General features: G+C 35.3%; 1 protein-coding gene across 1 annotated transcript in view; it reads left to right on the top strand.

Moving 5' to 3' along the window:
• LOC149574807 (tubulin-tyrosine ligase) overlaps positions 1 to 25019 on the top strand; it is a 118823-nt gene that overhangs the window by 78889 nt on the left and 14915 nt on the right. The window contains exons 11-14 of the mRNA XM_089814632.1: positions 13954 to 14277; positions 14479 to 14553; positions 14747 to 14816; positions 14994 to 15151. Of these exons, the coding sequence (XP_089670758.1) occupies positions 13954 to 14277; positions 14479 to 14553; positions 14747 to 14816; positions 14994 to 15151 (627 nt within the window). The remainder of the gene's footprint in view (positions 1 to 13953; positions 14278 to 14478; positions 14554 to 14746; positions 14817 to 14993; positions 15152 to 25019) is intronic.

The following is a 25019-nucleotide window of genomic DNA, read 5'->3' as shown; positions in this document are numbered from 1 at the left end:
CAAAGACAAAGGACAAGAGATTGAAAAGATGATTGAAGACTTGAAGAACAATAATATGAAATTCATCGACTTAGATCAAAAGATTGGCAAAGCAAATAATGAACTCAGAATGTTGGAACATGATAAGGAAAAAGTATTGGAAAGATTCAATCTATTTAGAGATCATTTGAAACCAAAGTTGGATTTGATACAAAGGCAGTTGGACACACTTTTGGAAGCCAAATGATCTTATACTGACTGTAATGCAGCTGAATTGGCAGCCTATGGATTATGTGGAGTTATCAGAATGTTGAAGCATTTAAAACTTCATGGGATGAAGAATTCAAACAATTGAGATGAACTTTTTTGACTGCACGATTCTTTTGGGAAATCAATCAGTTTGAAGCAGAAGGAGGCACCAAATTTTTGTTATGTACGTAATTTTTCACTCACCTTTGTCATTAATGTCAAAGGAGAAGTAATGTGTAAAGAAAAATTGCAAGTATACTATACATATGCATAATATTGTAAGAGGGAGTCATAAGTTAGATAGAGCATGCGCAAAGGGGGAGCACACTATATAATGATGATGGTATAAATTTTGAATGATCCACAAGTTTTGTAAACTTTCACAAGGCTACAAGTTTTTAAAATTTCGTAGATTTTGTGTACTTAGCCAATTTTTCCACATGTTGCTGTCAATGCCAAAGGGGAGAATCTTGGCAATTTGGCTAAGGTTAGTTGATAGGGTTGTCATTTATGGCAACATATTACTCATTTTGATATGGCAGAAGTTTTGTTTAAGTTTGATGAAGGTATACTTAGAAAATTGACAAAGTATAAAGCAAGAATACAAGCTATAGGCAACTTATTTCATTCGGCGAGCTTCATTAGAAGCACATGAAGTTATGTGAGCTCAGAGGATGGAAGTATAGAAATCATAGTACACATGTGCAAGCTTGCAAAAAGAAATATTAAGTTTTGGATGAGTAATGTGCAGTTTATGAGAGACAAGTTTGGCAGGACAAAGCAGGGTAAACAACAGATTATTGGTATTTTGATCAAGGAATTTTTTTTTTTGCAAAATAATTACTTAACAAGGTTGGGACGACATCCTAAATGTTAACCAATATGCGATAGAACCTAATTTGAAGATTTGGTAACATGAAAGGCAACACAAGGCCAACTGGAATAAAGTTTTTGGTATAAAGGACTTATCTTTTTGTTTAGCGAAGTGTGGCATTGTATTGTATTTGTATAGTGTTTGTATGCACACTTTGTATGATTGGTATAGATGCGAAGTTGATGTACAGATTAGAGTATAAAAGTTGTATGATTGTTTTTGTGAAGAGGAACTACAAGGATTGATCGGATAATTAAGATATCAAAAACAATCAAAAGTTTTTGTATCTATCTCTATAGATAGCTTTGTATAGTTGTATATGCATGTTTGGGTAGTGGGCTCAACTTGTGCTTTGTACTGTAATCACAACTCCTAATAGGGTTGTTGCTACTAATAATGCCTAGTCCTCTAACAAGAACATATACACTATACAGAGGTAATAGACTCCTAATAGGGTCAAATAGCTTTCACAAGATACTTTTGATTAGTGAATCATTTTGTGAGTGCCATCCCCATCGGGTTTTCCCTTGGCCAGGGTTTCCGTAGTTAACAAATAATGGTGTTATGAGCTTCATTGTGTTATGCTTATGTTTACTTTTCAGTTTGATCGTCTTCGAAAGTTTAAAGATTATTAATGATATCCATAGTTGGGCAAAAGTTTGTGGAACACTTATTCACCTCCGTTCTCAGTATCCCTATTTCTAACATTTATATGACCAGTACTTCTTACCATAGATTTGGTAAGTAGATGCCAGACTCTTGAGTTCCCATGCTCTAAACATTATCAGTGAGTAACTTGTCAATTACTTACAAGTCAAAAACTTGGCCAACATAAAAAAATAAGAGTTTGTATTTGTTTGCAGGAGCATTTGTGTGTTTCGAAGTGAGATGAACAATTTTGTAGATTATGTCATCTGCATTTGGAAACTGGCACATGCCATGATGTTTGGTGTGGTTTTTCTTTAATTTGTGCTTGGCAGCAGAGAGTCCAACTGTTGAAGCTGATCTGTATTGTGATAGGTCTACTGAGGAGCACTGCCCCAAGATTACTATGCAGGGTGCCGCCCTTTGATCCTACTAGGGGTTTTGTAAATGAATTAAGCTTCTATCAGACGATATGTTTCTTTTAATTTTAATCCCAGTTTATCAACCAATTTGTACTCTTACTTATAAGTAAAGAGAGAGCAGATGTACCTTCTTTAATGCTGAGTGATATGTTCAATATATAATAGCTTCAGGTTAATGATTTGGTTTGTATGTGAGAGCCTAGTCTGCAATATCAAGGATCTCTATGTATCGATTTGCAACCTTGTAACTCAATTTGCAATATATGTATCCTTGTGACTCGATCTGCAATATGTTAGTTACTATGTATTGCAAATGCAATATAGATATGATAATGTCAGATTGGATGCAAACAATAATGAGCAATATGATGTAAGTTGATCTACCGCTGAAGGTATGAACATTTATTTATTTTGATGTCAATACTTCAAGCATCGGTGTACATAGATATTGATTCCAATGGATGCTATCAAAGAAAGGTTACGATCCTTCAATATCAAAAGTCACGGGATTTCAAATTGATTAGTTAGTAGTAACTAACTAATCCGATCTTCTACAGGATCAAATAGTTAGTACTAACTAATTTGTGACTGTTTATGTTAAACAAAAGAGATATATATATATTGGATCAATCACAAGAGCATTATGTAAGGAATAAAATGCAAATATACATGTACAAATTTTATCTTAGATTGATATGAAGTGCTCGATCAGATTTTAGATAGATTATCAGACTGAGATTATATATGTATGTGAGTGTATGTAAGACATACACACATATACATGTATAATCTGTAGTCTCTGATCGATGCTATTTCAATAATACTCCCTCTTAGCTAGGGAAGACAACTAAGTATAAATTTTACATATTGCCTCACTCATGATATCAAGGAGTATAATGAATATTAAGTCACATGATATTTATATATTCCTTGTTATGGTATGTGCACTAACATCACGTCGCATGATATCTCATCAACATGTTTCAAGAGATCCTACTATCATGACCTACAAACAATATCACGTCACATGAAAAATCCATTATGATAGGAAACATTGTAAAGTTGTCACTTCACAATGTTAATACAAGTATACATTATCAGAAAGATCATCATCTTAATGTAATGTATAAAGGTAGAGGGCCCATAAGTCATAGAGTCACACATATGACAAAAGAGTTTACACATTTAAACATCTTTGAATATATATAATTTTATACATAAAATAAATTTTAGAGACTGAGTCTCAATTACATTTCAATCATACGAAGTTTCTTTTTGAAGTGCTCCACTTTAACTTTGGAAAGAGGCTTGGTGAGAATGTCTGCAGTTTCATCACCAGTGTTGATATGCTCTAGATGATGGCTTTCCTTTCTACCATATCTCTATCATAGTGGAAAGGGAATTTCAATATGCTTGGGTTGATCATGGAATACTAGATTCTCAGATAGCTTGATACTATTTTGATTATCACATAGAATGATAGTAGGCAATAGAGGTTTTCCAAATAGTCCCACAATCAACATCCTGAGCCATATAGCTTCTCTGGTTCCTTATGCAGCAGCAATATATTCAGCTTTAGTAGAACTTTGTGCAACAAAGGTTTGTTTTCTATTCGTCCAAGAGATCATAGTGGATCCTAAACTGAAACAATACCCAGATGTACTGTTTCGATCTGTCACATAGCCAATCCAATCAAAATATGTGAATCCATATAGTTCAAGAGCAATATTCTTGTATTTGAGGCCGTATCCAATAGTACCCTGCAGGTACCTCAAAATATGTTTAGCAGTAACAAGATGAATATAACGAGGTTCACACATGAACTAACTTAAAGCATTTACTGCATGACATATGTCAGGTCGAGTATTAACCAAATACATAAGTGATCCAATTATTTGTCTATAGAGTGTAGGATCAACAAATTTGGATTTTTATGTAGCTTCCTTTAATTTGTGCAAGTTTGTCTCTATGGGAGTGGACATAGGTCTATAGTTCAACATTCCAAATCTTTTGAGTATATCAATAGTGTATTTTCCTTGATTTAGAAAGATACCATTAGGTTTCTACCATATTTCCAGTCCTAGAAAATAATGAAGAATTCCCAAGTCTTTCATTTCAAATTCTGAAATTAAATCTCTCTTGCATTGTGTAAAAAGATGATCTCCTGAGAGTAAAAGGTCATCAACATAAAGAATTAAAATTATCATATCACAATTGATATATTTATAGTAGAGATTTGGATCAACAACATTTTTAGATAAATTTAATCTCATGGAGCCTGTTTGAGTCCATATAGAGCCTTCTATAGTTTGCATACATGAGTTTTTGCATTATAAACTATGAATCCTTCGGGTTGCTCCAAATAGAGGTCTTCTATTTTTCCATTTAGAAATGCAGTCTTCACATTCATTTGGTGAACCTTACAACCTTTGGCTGCAACAATAGCTAGCACAACTCGAACAGAGGTATATCAGGCTATAGTTGCAAAAGTTTCCTCGTATTCAATGCCTTCTTTCTATGAGAATCCTTTAGCAAGAAAGTGTACTTTGTGTTTTCCTATGCTACCATCTGCAACATGTTTGACTTTGAACAACCATTTGGAAGCAACAACTGATTTTCCCTTAGGTCTAGGAACTATATCCCAAACATCATTTTTTAAGATGGAGTGATAGTCTTTTGTCATTGCATCCTTCTAGGCTTGTTGTTTGAGGGCTTCATCAATATTTGCTGGTTCAGAATTAAGAATTTCACTCATCAATGCATTATATGTTAGTTTGTGGGGTCTTTTGTTTTTTCTGAATGTTCCATCAGGTGCTGCAAAAATTTTCAGCTTCCTTCAAAATTTTCTTAGCCCAAAGTGGTTGTTTCCTTTTGTTGGAATTTATATTTTCATCAAGACACTTGTTCTGATTTTCTGATTCAAGCCAACTTTCATAAGAAGTGTCTTCGGGATGTTTTGACTGAGTTTCAGGAGTAGAACATATATTTTGGGTTATGGTAGGATTGTGATTTTCTAGCTCATCATAACTCTTTGCTCTTTTGAAAGCAATATCTTCCTCAAATATAACCTCTCTACTAAGTTCTATTTGCTTTTGTCCAGGAATGAATATTCTATATGCTTTTGATGTTTCACTATATCCCACAAAGATTCCTTATCTTCCGGAAGGTTCTAGTTTAGTTCTTTTCTCTTTGGGTACATGGATGTACATTAGGGCAGCCAAATATTCTTAAATGACTTATGTCAGGTTTCTGTCCTATAAAGGTCTTTGTAGGAGTCTTATTATCAAGATGGGAATGTGGACATCTATTTTGAATATAAACAACTGCCCTAGATGTTTCTACCTGGAAAGAGGAATCCAGATTTTGATCAAGCATCATGGATTTTGCTGCCTCTACAATAGTTCTGTTTTTCCTTTCAGCTACTTCATTTTGTTGTGGATTGTAGGGTACAGTGAACTCCCTCTTAATCCCTAAACTAATACAATATTCTTTAAACAATTCCGAAGTGTAGTCTATTCCATTGTTAGTTCTCAAGGTCTTGATTTTCTTTTCTGAGTAATTTTCAGTAAGCGCTTTGAACTCTTTGAATCTATTTAGGACTTCCTCAGATTCTTTGTATTTTAAGAAATATATCCATGTTTTTCTTGAGAAATCATCTATGAAGATTATATAGTATAGTGCTCCTCCTTTAGAGGGTGTTGACATAGGTCCACAAAGATCAGAGTGGATTAGTTCCAATATACTGTTGGTTTTACTAGGGCTAGAGTGGAATGATCCTTTGGGGTTTTTCCCTGGAGCACATCCTTTGCATGTTCCACCATGTGAGGAGTTTAGTTTGGGTAGTCCAATCACCAATTTATCCATGGAATTTAAGGCTCAAAAGTGTAAGTGCCCTAGTCTTTTGTACTAGATTTCGTTTACGCCAGATGATTCAAGGATGAGAGTTTATTTAGGTTCGGTACATAGTTTATATAAATAACCTTGCCTTATACCTATAAGTTTGGCTTTCTTAAATGTGGCGGATTTATGCCAAGCCAAAACTTTCCCATTCATGAATGTGATTTTGTATCCATTATCTTCAAGAGCTGAAATGGATATTAAATTTCTTTTGATTTCTGGGACATACAAAACATCCTTTAGTTGAATTTCCATGTTTGATTCTAATTTGATGGTACAGGTCCCTACACTTTTTATAGGGTGTGCAGAATCATCTCCGATGGTTACCTCTTCATCAGTTTCTTCTACTATAGTTTCCATATTTTCTCGAAATCCTGTAATGTGTCTGGATGATCTACTATCAATTACCTAGGTGCAAGATACATTTGATACTTGATTTGATAGTGCGGAATAAAATAGAAACTTTTCAGATTCTTCTTGTGAGTTTACTTTTCCAACGTGGGCATAAGATGCTTGTTTCTTTGTCCTGTTAGGACAATTTACATCATAGTGTCCGTATTGGTCACATCTAAAACATTGAACTTGAGAAGTATCTTTTTTATATTTTCCTTTCCCATGAAAATTCTTCTTTCTTTTGAAGTTCTTCTTCTTTCCTTTCTTCTTCGTATTTGTATTAAGAACTTGAATGTCTTCATCTAAAGATTTTTGTTTGATTCCTTTAGGTGATAGTCTAGCTTCTTCTTGTAGATAATCAGATCTCAATCGGTCTAGTTTAGGAAGTTTTGATCTTGCACTAATGCCTTGTTTGCATGTTTCCCATGAACTTGGAAGATCCCCCAGTGCTGTTAGAGATAATTCATTATTGTCTATTTCATATCCAGCATTTGACAATTGATCTCTTAATTCTATAATTCTCATAAAATAAGCATTTACGGTTCACCTTTGTTCATAATTATGTGATTTAGTTGTGTTTTCAGTGCAAGATTCCTTCCGGTGTTATTTATCTCACATGTATTTTCTAAGGATTTGATCATGAGATATGCTGTAGTTTGTTTTGCTAAAATAGGCACAATGTGACGCCCTACAGAATTTACTATTAATTTCATAGCCTTTTTGTTTTCTTCAATCCATCGTGATTTTTCAGGCTCATTCTCAGATTCAGTACTTTTAACTTTAACCAATGAGTCTGCTTTCATCTAACACCATCATAATTCGTAGCTTCTATCCTGTGAAGTTATTTCCTCCCTCAAGGAGATCCTCGAGTCTTATTGCACTTGTCATTTTGAAATATGAATTTTATATGTTAAAAGTATGCAGTCTAAATACTCAAGTTTACTTTTGGTTTGTTATAACCGTGCGCTCTGATACCATGTAAATGAATTAAGCTACTATCAGACTGTATATTTCTTTTTAATTTTAATCACAGTTTATCAATTAGTTTGTACTTTTACTTGCAGGTAAGAGAGAGCAGATATACCTTCTTTAATGCCAAGTGATATGTTCAATGTATAATACCTTCAGAATAATGATTTGCTTTGTATGTGAGAGCCTAGTCTGCAATACCGAGGATCTCTATGTATTGATCTGCAACCTTGTAACTCGATCTGCAATATAATTATCCTTGTGACTCGATCTGCAATATGTTAGTTACTGTGTATTGCAAATGCAATATAGATATGATAATGTCAGATTGGACACAAACGATAATGAGCAATATGATGTAAGTTGATCTGCCACTGAAGGTATTGAGCATTTATTTATTTCGATGTCAATACTGAAGCATCGGTGTACATATATATTGATTCCAATGGATGCTATCAAAGAAAGGTCACAATCCCCCACGATCCCTCAATATCAAAAGTCACAGGATTTCAAATTGATTAGTTAGTATTAACTAACTAATTTGATCTTCTACAGGATCAGATTAGTTAGTTAGTACTAACTAATTTGTGACTGTTTATGTTAAACAAAAGAGATATATATTGGGTCGATCACAAGAGCATTATGTAAGGAATCGAATGCAAATATACATGTACAGATATTATCTTAGTTTGATATGAAGTGCTCGATCAGATTTCAGATGCATTATTTGACTGGGATTAGATATGTACGTGAGTGTATGTAAGAGTCATGACATACACACACATACATGTATAATCTGCAGTCTCCGACCGACGCTATTTCAATAACAGTTTTCCACCCCCAAAACTTCTCTTTCATTTAAAAGCAAAAAGTAAAACTTTTCAACTTTCCAAATCATTTGGAAAATCTGAATTTCATTAAGAAATGAAGATGTGCTCATTTTACTGAACTTGGGTTGTTGACTTTTTCCACTTCTAGTCAACGGCTTCATTGTAATAACTGCCAACTTGCTTCTCCCTGTCAGCTGCATGAATGATTGAAATATCTCATGAACAATAAATTAAATTTTTTCAAAATACTTAACATTTAATAATCACCATTCATATAAACAAAATTTCCATTATCTAGTCATTAACTAATTAATAAATATAGAAATGTTTATCAATCATCATTTATCATACTCAATACTTAATAGAAATAAGGTAAAGTATATAAATATATTAGAATGGCATTATATAAATGGATTAAAGTGACATAAATAGGATAATTTAGAGGCTTATTACCTCCCACATTTCTGGCATGGAAGAAGACCCAGAAGTTACTATTGAAGAGGAATCAATTGTTTGTCACTTGTAGTCTACAAATGATTAGGAGGTGATAGGGTAATTCAAAGTTCCTCAATATATTTGCATGGGTATGTATGTATGTGTATGGATGCAGATGTAGGTGGTAATGCATTATAAAATGTTCTAAGAATGCAAGTGCAATGATGAACTAGCTACTATGTAGAAGTTTATGTACATCACAAGATATGTTTATTTTCCCTTGCCTTCTTATTTATATGTTACACGCTTTTGATCAAATTTAAGGGATATCTCAAAAACAAGTCACATAGGAGTCCCGCTGATGCGAGTTTTGTATCACTACATAACATATTAGTAATTGAATATCCGATATGGAGTATCAAAAATACAATTCCTCTCTCGAAAAGTTATTGCTCATGGGATATGAGAATAATTCCAATGTTCCTTACTCTTGTGGATACTCGCTTAGTTTTATCGATGTGATTTGTTGGTAATCACGTAGGCGGCCTTATGCTATTCATTCAAGGATGACTTGGGTTTTTGGTGAGATGGTGATGATTTTGTATGAGTGCCAGGTGATGTTGATGCTGACAGTGATGGTGGAGGATGTAGGGCCAGATAATGTTGATTGCGCGAGGAGGAGACAAAAATGGTCCTAATGACTTCTACCTTCCTAACTTTCTTAGAGTGAAATTTGACTACCCAACTACTCGCTATTCTACTCCTACTTCAACTACTCACTATTCTACTCCTACTCCTACGAATGGAAAGGTTAGCAAATGGATAGGGATCGAATCTAATGAAAGCTAACCAGTGGCCTCACCTTCACAGATGCAATGATTCAAAGGAAAAATAAACTAGTTGGCCACACAAGGCTTCCCAACAAGTTGCTAGGATGCTAGTGGTCTAGAATTGATCCTTATCAAACATTCACTAACATCACCATACAATTAGCCATCTACTTCTACTCTAACAACATGAAATGAAATCCTACTTTAATTTGAGAGATGAGAAGAACCATGCAATACACCAAAGTGATCATGTATATCCACCATGCAAGTTACAACAATGAATAGAGAACAATTTTGATAGTATCTTGGCAATGATCCTCCAACATAACTCCCTCACAAATGTTACAAGTATTTGGAAGTAGAAACCATGCAATAATACCAAAGGCTCTTAATCACCATGCAAGTCACAACAATGAGAAAGAAAGCGATTTTGGCATTATCTTATGCAACAATTTTATCCCCCTTACAAATGAGAGCAAATGGCCTTTTATAGATGCCAAAATTACAACCGACGGTAGAGATCAAAAGCAAAATTGATGATCCAGATTGAATCCTAGAAACCCTAATTAGGGTTGCCACCCCATTGGCCAATGAGAAGACGCCACCTCGTCAATGGACCAATGAAAAAAGTGTAAAAGTGGCAACCAATGAGAAGGCACCAAAATGATGGCCAATCTGAAACAGACACTTGTCCTATTCTAGAAGAAAGAGAAATTGCCATTTGGGCTTACAATAAATGATCTTCTAATATGACTCTTCCCTTTTCTTTTGTTCTTTTAGCTAAGGCAATGAACCTAGCTAGCCTTTCGTTGATTTCTTCCATGGGAGGACAAGGTGTGTGCTTTATCTTGAGCTCCACTGATTTCATCACACTGTTCGCTGCTTGTAGTGTCCTCTCATGATCCTTCTCATACTCTTTTGCGAATCCAACAAAAGCATTGAGGGAGGATAGGGTGTTCAAATGTCACTTCTTGATAGTAACCTTTCCTAGTTCATCCAATCTCGATCCAAGCTTTTCTTCATTGATGTACTCTTCTCTGATATCTTCAAAATCAAATGTTGCTCCGATGTTGCTCATCATGGTTGTAATAGAAGTGTCGACGCCTGGACTATGATGTGCAACTGCCTTCTGTATCTTCTTTGCCAAGGGGAATTGCCCTTCCTTTAGTCTGTTCTTTACCTGTATCATGTTTACTGTATCGACATTGGTATTGGTTATTCACTTCATTTTCGAGAAGAAAGGTGTTTTGGGCATCATATCCTCTTTTGTCTTTCTTAGTGTTTGTCCCCTTAGGATTCTCGCTTGTACTAACATCCTCCATCTCGTCACCCTATTACAGGATGGTAAAGTGGTGGACAATTAGACTAGCAAAACCAAGGGAGGCAATCCTTAGAGTAGAATGAAAGAAGGAAGTTAGTTTAATGACCCCTTTCAACTCTAAATGATTAAAAGTCACCTCTACCAATAGCCGGATCTTGACTCTTTTGGAATTTAGGATCGGACCTTGAGAATTTCAAACCCTCTTGCAAATCAAAAATTTAAACACTTGAAACTGTCCACCATTTGTCCACAAAAATTTCAGACCTTTGATCTCAATAATTTCCCAAATAAAATTGCTCAATTTAGGGCAGAAATTGCAGCTCCCTCCACAAAAATTAAAATTTGCAAAAAAAAAAATCGCCTAACACCATGAAAATCTGCTTTCCAACAAAAATCACCGAAAAGAAAGAGCCAATTCTGCCCTAGGAAAATTGCTTATGAAGGAGAAATCTGCACTTGCAAGAAAAATCGCCCAACAATGGAGAGCTGCTCCAAGAAATAATTCGCCCAAAACAAGAGAAGACTGCCCTTGCCAAAAATCGCCAAACACCAAAGAGGAGAAGATGAGAAGTAAGGAGAGAAGAGGAGAAAGTTTCCTCTTATACCCAACTCCACATGCCTTCCCTAGCTGGCCGACTTGGACTTGGAGGGGAAAAAAAACAAAAATTAAATTATAAATCTGGCCCAACAATAAATGCTTAACCAAAATTAACTTTGCCATGATGAAATTTAAATTTTTAAATTTGCCAATTAGACCAAAATTGCAAAAAGAAATTAAATAATGCCTTGGAGATGCTAAATATCTCCATTTAATGAGGATTTAGTGATTAATACATCATTAAAATTGGATTTTGGCTAGCCAAAAGCCATTATTCAATATTAAATTACCAATTTCATGAAAGGCTAAAAAATTTTCAAGGCAATTTTAATCCATTAAAGCCAATTTTTGCAATTTTTTGTCCAAATTGATTTTCCTATGCCATTATATTTTTTTGACAAAAGTAAAATCACTTCTAGAGCCTAAAATCGATTTTGTAATTTGGCTTCATCTCTACAAAATTAATTTTTTCACTAGAGAAAAAAATTAAGATTTTCCAAAACTCAAATCTAACAAAATCTCCCACTTGAATAAATATTCAAATTTACACAGTTATATCCAAATTTTCAAAAGGAAACGTCTAAGTACAAATTTACAATTTTATCCTGCCAAATGTTGTCTCTTAAAATTTTGTCTGGCCTAAGGATGAAATTGGTTGCTGTGGAAAATCAAGCGAAATCAGGTGATAATAAGTTTAACCCTCTCCCCTCTGGCCTGAATGTGTCAAAGACAAAGTTTTCAAAAAAAAATCAAATCAATTTTTTTTGGACAACTCAAAATATTTGCCAAGGTGATTAAAAAAATGGGGGTCCCCAAAGTTTTGGGGCGATGGTGTGAGAACCTCACAACAAGTCCTTGAGGCATTTGATTTACCCCTTTGAGGAAATTATCAGAATTTATGAAAAGGTGATGGGAGAAAGTGGGAATAGTCCCGTTACCGATCAAATTTCCAATATGGATACTTAGACAAGTTCAAGGAGGGAAATTTTAAGGATTTTACTTGTGCTCATGGAGGTCATTTTTCCACCAACTCCACGAAGTCGATCTGAAGATTAAAATCCTTGAAAATGCAAGCAATTCTCCTACAAATAAAAAACCCATCTTAGAATTGAATGAAATATAAGACAAATCTGAATTAAATTAAAAAAATTGAAGGATTGGAGGTGGAAATTGAATAATTGATGGATTCAATAAAATTGGCAATTTTGCACGAATCCCAATGAGTTGCATTCAACTTTGCACAAGTCTCCAAATCGATTCTCAAAATGCAACTTTAATGCCACATTAGCTGTGTGGGGGATACACAAAACAAGAGCACCTTTAAACGATCACCTACAACAGCAAATAAACGTATGATAAACAAGTTGATCGAGTGTTGGAGTGAAAGGAGAACTTTTCGACTTAAGAAAAGGAAAACTAATGATGAGAGGCTGCTAAGAGCTCAAGTCTGAGAAAGTGAAGCTAGAGACATAACAAAAATCGCCAGCTCTTGAAGGTGGAAGTCAAGATTCTCAATGAAGGATCATTACCAACAAGGGAGAGTTCAAATGTAATAAAAAAGACATAGGTAAATGTGAAGAAGGGAGGTCTGCAGACTCCAAATCTGAAAAACCCCCAAGGAAATACGATTTTGCAAAGACAAATTAGAAACAATGAATTGTAGCGATGGGAGTTCTTGGAGAGCCTAATCTGATTAAATCTGATATCTGAGACCAAGTCCAAGCTAGCCAGAGGCTTTAAGTAATCATTTCAAACATAAATCTGTAAATCCCAAGAATAGGTATATTTCTATATAAATAATTTAGAAAAAAGTCTAGTTAATCTTTATTGGGAAGTATTGCAGGGTCCTTAGGGGACAGTTTGACAAAGGAATCACTTCATTTTGAGGAAAGAATCATCAGGGCAATGCTTACTTCTTACTAGTCTTCAGAGACCAAGTTTATATCTTACCATGAAGGGTTTGGTTTTTCACTCCTAATCCTTAAATACATCCATTGCAACATTCTGTTGTGAATTAAAATTCTGATTTCATGAAGTTTAAGCCTCGAGTTTTGAGAGCGGGGGTTGTCTTGATAAATAAATGGAACAAGTCATTATCACTTATGCAAACTGTTTGAGTAGTTTTTTGGAGATACTGGAAATGTCTGGTAGAAATCAGTAAGTATCATTTCATTTGACTCCCATGCAAGGAGGGAAATCCTTGTATTTTTAGTTGAGAGTTTGAAAGATTCTCTCGTTCAGATTCAGAACCATCCAACTAGGAATACAGCCTTATGTAGTATTCTATTGAAATTTCACAATTTTCATAGCCTTTGAGTATCTGTAATGATGTTGGTGGCTGTAATTGGGGTGACAAAGTGTTCATATAATGGCGTCAGTTTGTCAGTAAAAGCATGTTGTATACCCAGTTTGAAATGTGTTATTTCATGCATGCTTATTGATTGGCATGCAAGCATTGTGTTTTGTTGGGAGCAGTTTGATGTTTGATTCTCTTTTCTTTGCATTTGACAGGCACATGGGGACCCTCAATGGTTCCAAATTACTTACAATCTGGAAACACAGTTATCTGAGCTTATTGGCGACTACCTTGTAAGAGACAAAGAGGGACAGAATAACCTATGGATTCTCAAACCATGGAACATGGCTCGCACCATTGATACAACAGTAATGGGTTATTTGCCTACAATCATTAGGCTTATGGAGACAGGTCCAAAGATATGCCAGAAATATATTGAAAACCCTGCCCTTTTCAAGGGCAGAAAGTTTGATCTGCGCTATATTGTACTCCTCCGTAGTGTGCAGCCACTCGAGATTTTTCTGTCAGATATCTTTTGGGTATAAACTTCATTTCTTGCCATCATTCCCATTCGTCTATCCTTTTTGTGAAGAAAGAAACAATTGCAAAATTGAATTTCAGTGTCAGATACCTAGTAATTTAATAAGACATGGTGATCTATGATTGATCGTCATTTTGTAATGATTATTAATTATCTGTTGATTAGCAATTTTCATCTGCTTCTGCATTTATTTGTGCAGGTAAGACTGGCAAATAATCAGTATACATTGAAGGAAAGCAGCCTGTCTGACTATGAAACTCACTTCACTGTAATGGTATGTACCATCAGCTTTTGCATTGGATTAAAATTTCATTTCATGCATTAAATATATCACACTGAATATTTGTATGTGAAACTATTGCATAATCTTTATCTGGTTCGTTTGATATGGGGTGGGCATTAGGATGGCTGTTTACTAAATGGTGACCTTGATGATTGGCATTTTCTGTATTTTGTTTTCCTTGCAGAACTATCGAGGGCAACTAAATCATATAAACACTGATGAGTTTGTGTCTGAATTTGAACACGAACATAATGGTAAAAGAAACTACCATAACTCTTTTTTCATGGTAGCTTTGAAGAAAGGGTCCAAAGGCCGAACAATTTACAAAATGTTAAGGAAATAATAATTGTTCTTTTATGCCCTGTCTGGTACATTGCAACCAGTTATTGGAGGAACTAACAACAACATTCTCTGTGATTGCAATTTTCCAGAGAGATGGGTTGGTATACATGAAAAAGTTCGAGCAATGATCCGTGCTGTTTTTGAATCTGCGTCAGCACTGCATCCTGAGATGCACTGTCCAACAGCCAGGGCTATATATGGGGTGGATGTTATGATTGACAGCGAGTTTCAACCGAAGCTTTTAGAGGTGAGATCAATAATCCAACATTTTGTAGTTATTTTAAAATTCCAATAATCCAAATTTTTGTTGTTATTTTTGATCTCTATGTTACTGTTACTGCTGATAAAGCCTGGGTCCTGGTACTATTTCAGTACAGGTACGGTTTGAATACTCCCTGGGTGCTTGACTTCTCTGAACCTGGGCACCCAGGAAGTACCCAAGCATATATACCAAAAATATGCACACGCATCTGAAATAAAGTGCACATTACTTGGAAATTCTTATCGAATCTCTGTATGAATATACCAATTGAATCTCTGTAATAGTATTAAAGCTTTAAATATTTGGAAGCAAAATATGAAGTACCTAAGACTGTGTATGATGCTTTTTGATGAAGAAAATATAAATCTTAAGGGTCCGTTTGGTTCGTGGAATTGTAGATATCGAGACTTCTACAAATCTTGATTTAGCCAAATCAAGGTTTTGCAAATCTTCATTCCTATTTTTGGGATTTTACTTGTACCGCTGTCATGTCCCCAATTTCTGCCCTTCCTTAGTGACAACATCTCTAGCAAGGTTGGTCTATTATCTGGTTCCCATAGGCCAGCAGAGCATAGAGGGAACCAACCCAGGGGCTTTGAGAGTCATGCATGAGCTTCCCAAGTAGTTTGGAGCAGTAGACAACAGTTTCCTACAATTTAGGAGGGATTCCTAATTTTTAAGGATTGACTAGGAGTGGTCTAGGAGGCATTTGGAGACCTCGGCGAACGTTTTGGAGACTTAGAGTGCATTTCCTATTTTTTAGGAGGAACTCCCAGTTCAATGACAGTTCTCTTAGAGGTGCACACAGTAGGGGAGTCATTGGGACTCAATTTTGGTTGATTGGGGCTGTCTCCTACTTTTTAGGAGCATCCCTAGATTTTAGGGATGGACTGCCAGTTGACCCATCTTGTCCGGCATCAGTCACAGACAGGTGACAAGGTCAGATTCATGTTTGATTGGTCATTTTGGGCCTTTTTGGGACCATTTGGAAAATATTTTAATATATTTAAATATTTCCTAAGTTGGTGATTAAATAAATTAAAATAAGGTTAATAATATAACCATTTTGGAGTAATAAGGGGATTTTGGCTTCAGTTGATCAGGTACATCTATGTGTTATAGCTCGTTGGAAAGGTCTCGAATTATTATACATGATTTTTACTATCTGTAGACTTTTTGGTGCTTTCAGCTATGAAATTTTAATAAAGTAATGTTTTTCCTATAGCATGGACGACTTTAATTGGGAAAATGTTATTCTATTATATTTTATTTAAAGGGCAAAGTGTAATTTCCCTTTAGGGTTCAATTTACAATTGGAAGGGGATATAAGGAGATGGAGACCTAATTTCTTATTATCTTTTGCATATTGAAAAACTTGTTTTTGTGAATTGGCTTTGAGAGAGCAATTCTTCATCTGGGATGCAAACCCCAGGTTCTGGATTGGCTGGGACATAGCCCTCAACAGTTATTGGCATTGGATTCTTTAGACAGTGTGCGTTGCTATCAGGGATAGAGTACACCATTCTTAATTGTGGATTCAGGTTGCAGATTTATGGTTTCAGCATTACAGATTGATTCTTTCAGCTGGGATGTGATTCATTGCAGTCTTATGGCTGCCATTTGCAGCAGTTTGACATCATTGTTGGATGTAAGCTCCTTGGAATTGCATTGGATTTATTATTTGGCTTTATAAATCAGAAATCTGCCTGGTACGATTTATAGCAATTCTGATTTGGCTCTATGTTCTTATTTATTTTCAGTCTCCTCTCATGTTTATTGTTCATTATTCATTACTATTGTGAAAACTATCAAAAAACACAAAACAAAAACAAAACCTTCTGCAACTTCTGTCTATTCTTAAAGACCATCAAAGAAATCACAGGAAAATATAGTTTATTAATTTAAAAACTACAACAGATCAGCAAGGGCATCTATCAGGGATCTTTCAGTGGTATCAGAGCCTACATCCTGCCAGCCTGTAGGGTTTGTGAGAAATTGTCACAACAGATTTTGGCATCTGGGTATTGGATAAAAAGTTTTGATAATTCATTTCAGCATCTGGGTACTGGCTTAAAAGTTTTGATAATTCATTGTGGCATCTGGGTATTGGATAAAAGGTTTTGATAATTCATTTCAGCATCTGGGTACTGGCTAAAAAATTTTGATAATTCATTTTGGCATCTGGGTACTGGATCAAAAGTTTTGATAATTCATATTAGCAGTACATGGTCGATTTTTGCTCTGGCATGTTAGTTTCAGTTGGTCAATGTGGTAGTTCATTATGGAAAAATTGTTAAGAGATATAACCCTGTGGAAAGAATGGGAACAGTCACAACAAAAATTCAAGCTTCAATTGCAGCAGTTCAATGATTCTATGTCAAGGAAATTTGGACATGCTAGTGGATCATCATCTTCTTCTAGAAAGGATCCATTGCCACTAGACAGGAAAACGGAAGTAATTAGCATACTTGAGGAGTATAATACTCTTCCTCAATATGTTAGGGAGAACTTTCATTTCAAAGATTACATTGACATGCATCCAAAAATTTGTCATAAGGTTAACCTTGGAAAAAAGGAATACCATGCCATAGTTGATGATATGTTTTCATGTGAGAAAGAAGATTTGTGTCGACCTATCCATGTTCATGATAAAAACACCATAATGGATCAGTCACTTGCAGGGTATGCAGAAGAAAGGCATGAAGATGTGTTATCATTTGAGTTGCAGCCTATGAAAAACAAAAGTCAGTCGTCATGTGGGATTCCTAAAGAAGAAATAACTCTAGATCAGGAGGAGACACATGCACACCATTGATTCGTCAAGTTGATCACAAAATGGAAGAGATTACAATCATGGATCAGTCCATTAGGGATGCTAAAAGCATGTCTCCAAGGTCTAATCCCTATTCTAATTTTTGCAATAGTAGCTCTAGTCATGTGGTATCATCCATTTCATATGAAGGTAATGAGGTTGTTGAGTCTTCCTGTGATGGTACTCAAGTTAAGTGTGTTGCACATAAGATTTATATTGTGGATTCAAACCACAAAGGTTTTGATTGTGTTTACCTCACCTTGCAAGATGTGAAAAAGGCTCAAGAGACGTGCAATGGATGGTCACATAGAGCTAAGAAGGCCAAGATGCTTGCTACCCAAGCAAGACAACACTTACAAGAGGTCAAGGAAAGATGCAATCAGCTTGATAATGCAAGAAGACAAAGAGAGTCATACATTAGATTCTTATTTCTTCCAAGGGAAGAAAGTGAGGAGGTTGAGCATACAAGGGAAGAGCTTCTTGAGGTAAGTCCATAAGAAGAGCATGTTGAGATGTGTGAAGAGGAAAAGAGTTATGATTTAGAAAACTCAGTTTGGTCTAGTTTGCATCATGAAGTTTATGACGTTCCTCTTTTAAAGAGCCTCTTAAAGGCTTCAAACAATGATGATATTAGTTTCACACTTGATGGACCAGCCACAAGTGTTATTTTCATTTGTGTGGAATGTAACATTATTGATTCTGATTTGGTTAGTCATGCATCATTTACAATGGAAGGACAATTGTTAAGATCATATGAAGCATCTTGTCTTAAAGAGATGATTTGGGAGACTAAGAGGCTGCTTACTAAGAAGATATTGCATTTTGATAATGTTTGGTTTGTTTGGCATACTACACCTTGGAGTTTGTTAGTAATGGAAAACATATCAGTTATGGAGATAGAGGTATGAATCAGATTTTGGGCAGCTAAAGCAGTTAATGGGACATGTTATATTCGTTTGAACACACCCCATGGACCAGCAACTTTAGAGGAGTCACCTACCTTGGAAGGAGAGGCAAGAGAAGACCACAAAAACATTGTGGAAAGGTATGAACATACTTCTGATTTTCTGACTTTGAACAGCAATTCTCTTTCATCTCATGAGTCAAACTTTGAACCTTGGCTTGGTTACATTCAAGTTGGGGTGTTCAAGTGTGAAGTTGATCCTTCCCTACCAAGAGTTGATGACATATTAAGTTGCATATCTAGTGGACCAGCCACAAAGAGCCTGTCTTTGTTGAGAATTAGAAACATCGCTCAATCATCAATGGGTTTATCACCTCTTCCATATGATAGGGCAGCGATGTACCTTTTGATTGAAGATTCAGACTTTTTAAATATTACATTGGGCTTTCAAGATCAGAATATAAAGGACTTCGTTGGTTACATGGTTAAACAAAACATTTACTTAACAACCTTTAATGAAGGCACACTAATTTGTGGAAATATTGGTAAAGTTGTAGCAGCTGTTTGGAAGAGTTGGAAAAGTATTCAACAAACTTTCCTTGCCGATGATTGGCTCATTTGTGAATTCCTAACAGCATTGGTTATTGGTAGTAATTGTGGCTTCATTTGGAGTGAAGTTCTTAGTTGGTTGGATGAGGTACAGTTTCACAACAACAACATAATGAGTATCAACATGCTAGAGGGATGTGTCAGTGCAAAGATTTGGAATTTTGGTATCAACATGTGTTGGGCATTTCTTTAGTGGATTCATATTGAGTTGCTTCACTTTTGGTATACAGATGTTTACATCAGAGTAGCGCAGTGGTTGGGTGGAGCAACATTTCTCAGATTGATATGGGATTCAAGAATTGATAATCCTACAATGTTGGGTACAAATGACACATGCTTTGGTTTTTCTCATGATGGCATACATACTTCATCTTCGAGTTTGTCATCTACATCCATTGATATGGCAATGGTATCCTTGTTGATTGGTGATTCCATAGTCTTTGATTCCTTATGGACTAGTGGCTGTCCAAGCTGGAATCATTTACTACTTGACTTGGCAATGACTACATCCATGATTCAGTATGAGGGCATTGAAGAGTGTTTCTTTGGGACATTTGTTGTTTGGAATTGGTATGATGACGTCTATGATATCATTCGAGTTGCTGGTCAGAATTATAGTAGCATTGTTAGGTGGTCATGTGGGTTGGAATACTGGTTTATGGGAGTTCACTTTCACACCTTGCTGGTCTACTTCATTGTATGTATGTTTCATGGAGTGTGGTTGAGATACTTCTTCATCTCATTCAGTACATTTGGTATTTTGGTTTGGGATCCGGGCCCTGGTCTCATTGATAAATTGGTGCTTCAAGGTCCTAATGAATTGCTTTACAACTTGTGGTTCACTAATATTTATATTAGAGTGACGAAGTGTCAGCATGGTGGTTCCCTTTTGAGGTGGATTTGGAATCGTGGAATCACTTGGATTTGCAGTTCAATAGTTGAGGATGTGGAAGCCAATGTAGGCTTACTAGAGTTTCTGCCTTTAGTGTTCCAGTTTGGTTCTTTCGAAGAGCAATTCATTGAGGAGTTGACAGAGTTGGTACAGTATTTGATTGCTCTTCCTTCAGGGGGTTTTCATGAGGCTACTTGTTTGGGTGCAGTGCAGGATAGTGTTTCTAGAAGATGGAACTACAAACCTTCCAGGATGGCTTGGGACACTGGGATCATTCTTGGTTATGGTATGGACTTGCCTAATGTTTGTGGAGTTGGATTGACATTGCTTGAGGACAAGCAATCTTTGGGAAGGGAGGACTGTCATGTCCCCAATTTCTCCCCTTCCTTAGTGACAACATTTCTAGCAAGGTTGGTCTATTATCTGGTTCCCATAGGCCAGCAGAACATAGAGGGAACCAAGCCAGGGGCTTTGAGAGTCATGCATGAGCTTTCCAAGTAGTTTGGAGCAGTAGACAACAGTTTCCTACAATTTAGGAGGGATTCCTAATTTGTAAGGATTGACTAGGAGTGGTCTAGGAGGCATTTGGAGACCTCGGCGAACGTTTTGGAGACTTAGAGTGCATCTCCTATTTTTTAGGAGGAACTCCCAGTTCAGTGACAGTTCTCTCAGAGGTGCACACAGTAGGGGAGTCATTGGGACTCAATTTTGGTTGATTGGGGCTGTCTCCTACTTTTTAGGAGCATTCCTAGATTTTAGGGATGGACTGCCAGTTGACCCATCTTGTCCGGCATCAGTCACAGACAGGTGACAAGGTCAGATTCATGTTTGATTGGTCATTTTGGGCCTTTTTGGGACCATTTGGAAAATATTTTAATATATTTAAATATTTCCTAAGTTGGTGATTAAATAAATTAAAATAAGGTTAATAATATAACCATTTTGGAGTAATAAGGGGATTTTGGCTTTAGTTGATCAGGTACACCTATTTGTTATAGCTTGTTGGAAAAGTCTCGAATTATTATAGATGATTTTTACTATCTGTAGACTTTTTGGTGCCTTCAGCTATGGAATTTTAATAAAGTAATGTTTTTTCTATAGCATGGACGACTTTAATTGAGAAAATGTTATTTTATTATATTTTATTTAAAGGGCAAAGTGTAATTTCCCTTTAGGGTTCAATTTACAATTGGAAGGGGATATAAGGAGATGGAGACCTAATTTCTTATTATCTTTTGCATATTGAAAAACTTGTTTTTGTGAATTGGCTCTGAGAGAGCAATTCTTCATCTGGGACACAAACCCCAGGTTTTGGATTGGCTGGGACGTAGCCCTCAGTAGTTATTGGCATTGGATTCTTTAGACAGTGTGCGTTGCTATCAGGGATAGAGTACACCATTCTTTATTGTGGATTCAGGTTGCAGATTTATGGTTTCAGCATTACAGATTGATTCTTTCAGCTGGGACGTGATTCATTGCAGTTTTACGGCTGCCATTTGCAGCAGTTTGGCATCATTGTTGGATGTAAGCTCCTTGGAATTGCATTGGATTTATTATTTGGCTTTATAAATCAGAAATCTGCCTGGTACGATTCATAGCAATTCTGATTTGGCTCTATGCTCTTATTTATTTTCAGTCTCCTCTCATGTTTACTGTTCATTATTCATTACTATTGTGAAAACTATCAAAAATCACAAAACAAAAACAAAACCTTCCGCAACTTCTGTCTATTCTCAAAGACCATCAAAGAAATCACAGGAAAATATAGTTTATTAATTTAAAAATTACAACAGATCAGCAAGGGCATCTATTAGGGATCTTCAACCGCTTGTTTCACTCGGAAGATGATTGGAAAGATACATTTTTGTGCGTAATCTTGGAGTTGAAGGCAGACTCCAAAAAATAGTCCAATATAAATTTTTTACACTCCTCGAAAAGCATAACCAGGTTTTAATTTTGAATTCCTAGTTGCTAGTGGGAAGTCTGATAACTTGATTTTGAGACAAAATTAGAAGTCTGGTATTCTTATTCCATTTTGCCAATTTTGAAACAAATGCAAAATTTTTCAAATCTAGATTATGAAAAAGCCAATTCTTGTCATCTTCCACAAACCAAATGGACTCTAAATGTTAATTGTAATTGTAATTCTCATTGTGTAATGAGATTTTGAGACTTAGGTATTTTCACTTTTGCAAATCATGATATTATATATGAGGTATTTTACTTATAATTTTATTGGCAATTATGAAATTATGTGTATTACTCTTCTTTTTGTATTTATAACTTTGTTGTTTGAACATATAGATAAATTTATAATATATATGGATGTATGTATGTATAGATGTACCCGAACTCATATCCAATTTTATTTTTTTGGTAATACTTGGGTATCTGTACCTGTACTTGAATCCACAACTTAGTTGAAAATTCTTACTTGCTTTGCGACAAAGAGGTTACCTTTTCTTTGATCATGGCCATTGTGCATAGATAACTATAGCACAAATAATACTTATGCCCAACGTGCTTTATAACCAAAAACCTTACCAGCATGCCAAATTATGGATGCATGTGGTCAGCCCATTGTCCAAATTAGCAAACTGCTGTATTTTGTTATGTTCCCTTTTTGATGGAAATACCCAAAGATTATTTTTTGTAAGCGCAAGTGGTATTTAAAATACTCCTATAGAAATGTCAAAATAGCCTCACCTTTGAAGAATAGAAATTCAGGTCTAGCTTGCTGTACTAAAATGTGGCCTATTTTCAAACATTGGTTGAATGTGTATTGATACCAAATAAAATTTTATGATATCTTTAGCTGTTTGATCATTAATGACGTGCCTTTGATATTCTCCATGTAGTAATGATAGTCCATGAAGTTTCAAAAGCTCTCCAAGTTTTGAGCATAACCCCACAAAACAAGTTGATCATGATGTCCCTATATTGAAATAGGATTTAATAATGTTAATGTTTTGTAACTTATTGATTATATATATATATATATATATATATATATATATATAAAAGTTATTATCACTTTCTTAATCATAATAAACAAATATTATTGATAACTGTTAATGCATGTAGCTTCGTTTTGACATTACTGTGATAAACACATGCTTATGTATATACGCACAACAGCATGATGCACACGCTGTTATGCATATATGCATACGTACATGCTGTTATACCTTTCACAGTCTGCAACCGATGTGATATATATATGTTCCGAGATCATTAAGGCATGATCGAGATTATTTTTGGTTCCTTGGATGTTTAGATCATGACTGATCTATCCTTTATATTGGGCCGCAAATGTAATGATTGGTTACACATTTAATCATTGTGTTTATGACAGTAAGTAATCACGAGTATTAGTTAAATGAACAGGTGTGACATGGCCATTCATCCCCACACCCCTTCCATTGGAATTTATCCAATCTGCCCGATGTAATCTTGGCATCAAAATCTATTAATGCAAGCACTCCAAAAGGATCGAAGATAATTCTGAGTATGATATACTTCATTTTTTTTATTTCTGCACTAACATTTGCAGATTCTAGAAGCGATTCAAAACATTGGTATTATTGTTTGTACCTGCAACAGAAATTCTGCAATCAATTCAAATCAAGTAATAAACTTTACATGGTATCAGAGCTTGGCTAAGGAAAGATCACACTAAGCTTATAAGGATTGGATTTTAGTTGAAATATCATCCTCCCTCTCTAGACAAAGATGACAAACACAATGAGATTTGAACATCACCTTGGAAGTGCTGATAACTTTGAGTCCTGGAAACCTCGATTAAAGATGTTGTTAAAAGAAAACAAATTGGAATCATTTGTAAGAGACGACAAAGAGGAATCTAAAGATGATACTGAGAAATCAGAATGGATTGAGAAAAATGAAAAGGCTATGAAGATAATTGTGGATGCTGTTCAAAACCATGTAGTACCTATTGTGACAAAACATACCACAACATATTGTATGTTTCGTGCTCTTGAAAATGCATTTATAATCAATAATACAGGCAGAAAACTTGCTCTTAAAAGGCAGATGAATAGTGTAAGCATGAATAAAGGAGAAACTATAAATGCTTTCTTTATGAGAATCACAGATTTGAGAGATCAATTATCTGCACTTAGCTATGAAATTGAAAATCAATAATTATCCTTAATAGCATTAGGAGGACTTCCAAACTCCTAGGAATCCTTTGTACAAGGTAATAAGTGCTAGGTCTAAAATACCTAAACTAGATTGTTTAAGATCATATTGTCCAAGAAGAATCGAGATTAATGATTAAGGGAAAACACAAAACCCTAGATGAAGATGTTCAAATTCTTAATACAAATTCTCATAAGAAAGGAAAGAAGAAACACAACAAATGGAAAATAAATTTTCATGGAAAAGGACAATCCAAACAGAAGAAAGACTTGTCCAAAATCCAATGCTTCAGATGTGATCTATATGGACATTATGCAATAAATTGTTCCGATAGATCTAAACTTCAAGCATCTTTTGCAAAAATTGAGAAGTCAAATGAAGGCAATGAATATGAGAAATATGCCTTCTATTCAACATTATCTTGCTAGATATCAACCAAAAGGAATACATGGATAGTTGACAGTGTGTCTTCTAG

Source organism: Cupressus sempervirens, chromosome 2 (genome assembly GCF_028749045.1).
Source record: "Cupressus sempervirens isolate cs-2001-9-10 chromosome 2, ASM2874904v1, whole genome shotgun sequence".
NCBI classification, from domain to species: domain Eukaryota; kingdom Viridiplantae; phylum Streptophyta; class Pinopsida; order Cupressales; family Cupressaceae; genus Cupressus; species Cupressus sempervirens.
The sequence above is the reverse complement of the archived record's forward strand: the minus strand, read 5'-3'. Positions and strand labels throughout refer to the sequence as shown.